We start from the raw sequence: 2,037 nt of genomic DNA on the forward strand, positions 1-2,037 counted from the left end.
CCCTCCAGGAGGCAGGAGCTCCATCCGCTTTCCCTGGCTGCCAGGTCTCCTGTGTGCAAGGCCACCCTTGTACCCTTATTGCTGAGCCCTGGAGGGTGGGTGCCCTCTGGGCACCCCGCTGCTGCTCTGGCAGCAGCCCCCAACCCTGTGTGCCCACCCAAGTGTGCTGCCATGTCCTCCTCTCCACCAGGCCAGCCTCTGCTCCCCACCTCTCCACCCCTGGCCCATGGGAAAGGGTGCTCCTCAGGCCCTGCTCAGGGCTGACGTTGGGCTGGGTGGCAGGACACCTGGGCACAGTTGGGGGAGCCATGGGGGAGCGGAGCCCCTGAGGGTCTCATGGGGCCAACAGGTCTGCAGTCAGCAGCCCGTCCCAGTGATGTCTCCTGGGAAGGGGCCCAGGCCTGGGGGTAATGGCGTCACTGATGTGGGTCCATGGCCCTATTGTGGGGTATCCAGGGGCACCTGTTGGACTGCCCACCTCACCATCCTGCCCTACTGAGCCTCCTCCCTCAGCCATTGCCCAGCTTCACGTCTCAAGTCCTGGAGTGGGGCTCACTGCCTGCCCTGTGAATGTGGAGTTCTGATGCATCTCACAATGAATGCCCCAGGCGGGGCAGGTTTGGGGGCTGAACACCAGGGGCTCTGCCAGAGCCCGTGGCAAATACCTGGAACCTGGGGTCTTGCCTTCGCTTGGAGACGGAGAGACTCGGGTGTGGGAGGGTCACAGGACATGTCATGCAGCAGTGAAAAGGTTTTGTTCTGTTTCCTGCCTCCAGAACTTGCACATGCTGGAATCCAAGGACGGGTGGGAGGGGTCCGTCCCTGGAGATGTCTGCCCTCTGGGGCTGGCCCATGCCCGGGACCTCCTGTTACCCCTGCTGCCTTGCTCAGTGAATTCGGGGCATGCTGCGCCTTTCCCCTGCTGCCTTTGCACTTGCCACTCTTCCCTCTGCTTATCAAACTCCTAACCAACCCTCAAAGCCCACAGGCACCAGAAGCACCATCTCAGAGACTCCACAGACACAGACGTACAGGTGTCCTGCAGTATCCACGCGAGGTTGATCCCAGGACCCCTGCAGATGCTCAAGTCCCTGATGTAAAACACTGTAGTGTTTGGCCAGGCATGGTGGCTCACACCTGTAATTCCAGCACTTTGGGAGGCCGAGGTGGGTGGATCGCCTGAGGTCAGGAGTTTGAGACCAGCCTGGCCAACACGGTGAAACCCCATCTCTACTAAAAATACAAAAATTAACTGGGCGTGGTGGTGCCCAGCTGTAATCTTAGCTACTCAGGAGGCTGGGGCAGGTGAATTGCTTGAACCTGGGAAACGGAGGTCATAGTGAACTGAGACTGTGTCACTGCTGTCCAGCCTGGGCCACAGAGCAAGACTCCATCTCAAGAAAAAATGAAAAAACGGTGCAGTGGCTCACACCTGTCGTCCCAGTACATTGGGAGGCCAAGGCAGGTGGATCACCTGAGGTCGGGAGTTCAGGATGAGCCTGACCAACATGGAGAAACCCCCTCGGGAGGCTGAACCCGGGGCGCAGAGGTTGTGGTGAGCCGAGATCGCGCCAGTGCTCTCCAGCCTGGGCAACAAGAGTGGAACTCTGTCTCAAAGGAAAAAGCAAAGGTGTAGTGTTTGCATGTAACCGATATATGTCCTCCTGTGTATTTTAACTAATTTCTAGGTTACTTGTAATACCTAATGCAGCGTGACTGCTGTGCGAAGAGTTGCTGTACTGTGTCGTTTAGAGAATAATAAGAGGGGAAAAAAGACACAACCACTCACGTTTACTTTTTCAAATACTTAACATCCTTGGTTAGTTGAATCCACGGATCCTGAGAGCTGACTGTACCCCCTTCCTGAGCACATCCCCCATGCAGGGCTGCCCTGGGTGCCCTCTGTTAGCTCAGCCCCACCACAGGGTGGACCTCAGAGGTGGGGGCCTGGGACCAGGAGACGTGGCCTCTTTCTTGGGATGGGGTGTGTTGGGCAGCCCTCGAGGTCGTCCAGACAGGGCCCTTTCCCAGCAGGGC

General features: G+C 58.0%; 1 protein-coding gene across 1 annotated transcript; it reads left to right on the forward strand.

Annotated features, from left to right (window-relative positions):
• The first annotated feature begins 226 nt into the window (after window positions 1-226).
• Window positions 227-1,782, forward strand: LOC135272106 (uncharacterized). The gene is given in 7 exon segments (XM_064370255.1): window positions 227-456; window positions 458-527; window positions 530-607; window positions 609-813; window positions 816-854; window positions 857-883; window positions 886-1,782. Coding segments are annotated over 7 exon segments (732 nt in total). The 3' UTR covers window positions 969-1,782.
• The last annotated feature ends 255 nt before the right edge of the window (window positions 1,783-2,037 follow it).

Source organism: Aotus nancymaae, unplaced genomic scaffold (genome assembly GCF_030222135.1).
Source record: "Aotus nancymaae isolate 86718 unplaced genomic scaffold, 86718_ANA_hifiasm-v0.15.2.pri h1tg000106l, whole genome shotgun sequence".
Classification (NCBI taxonomy): Eukaryota; Metazoa; Chordata; class Mammalia; order Primates; family Aotidae; genus Aotus; species Aotus nancymaae.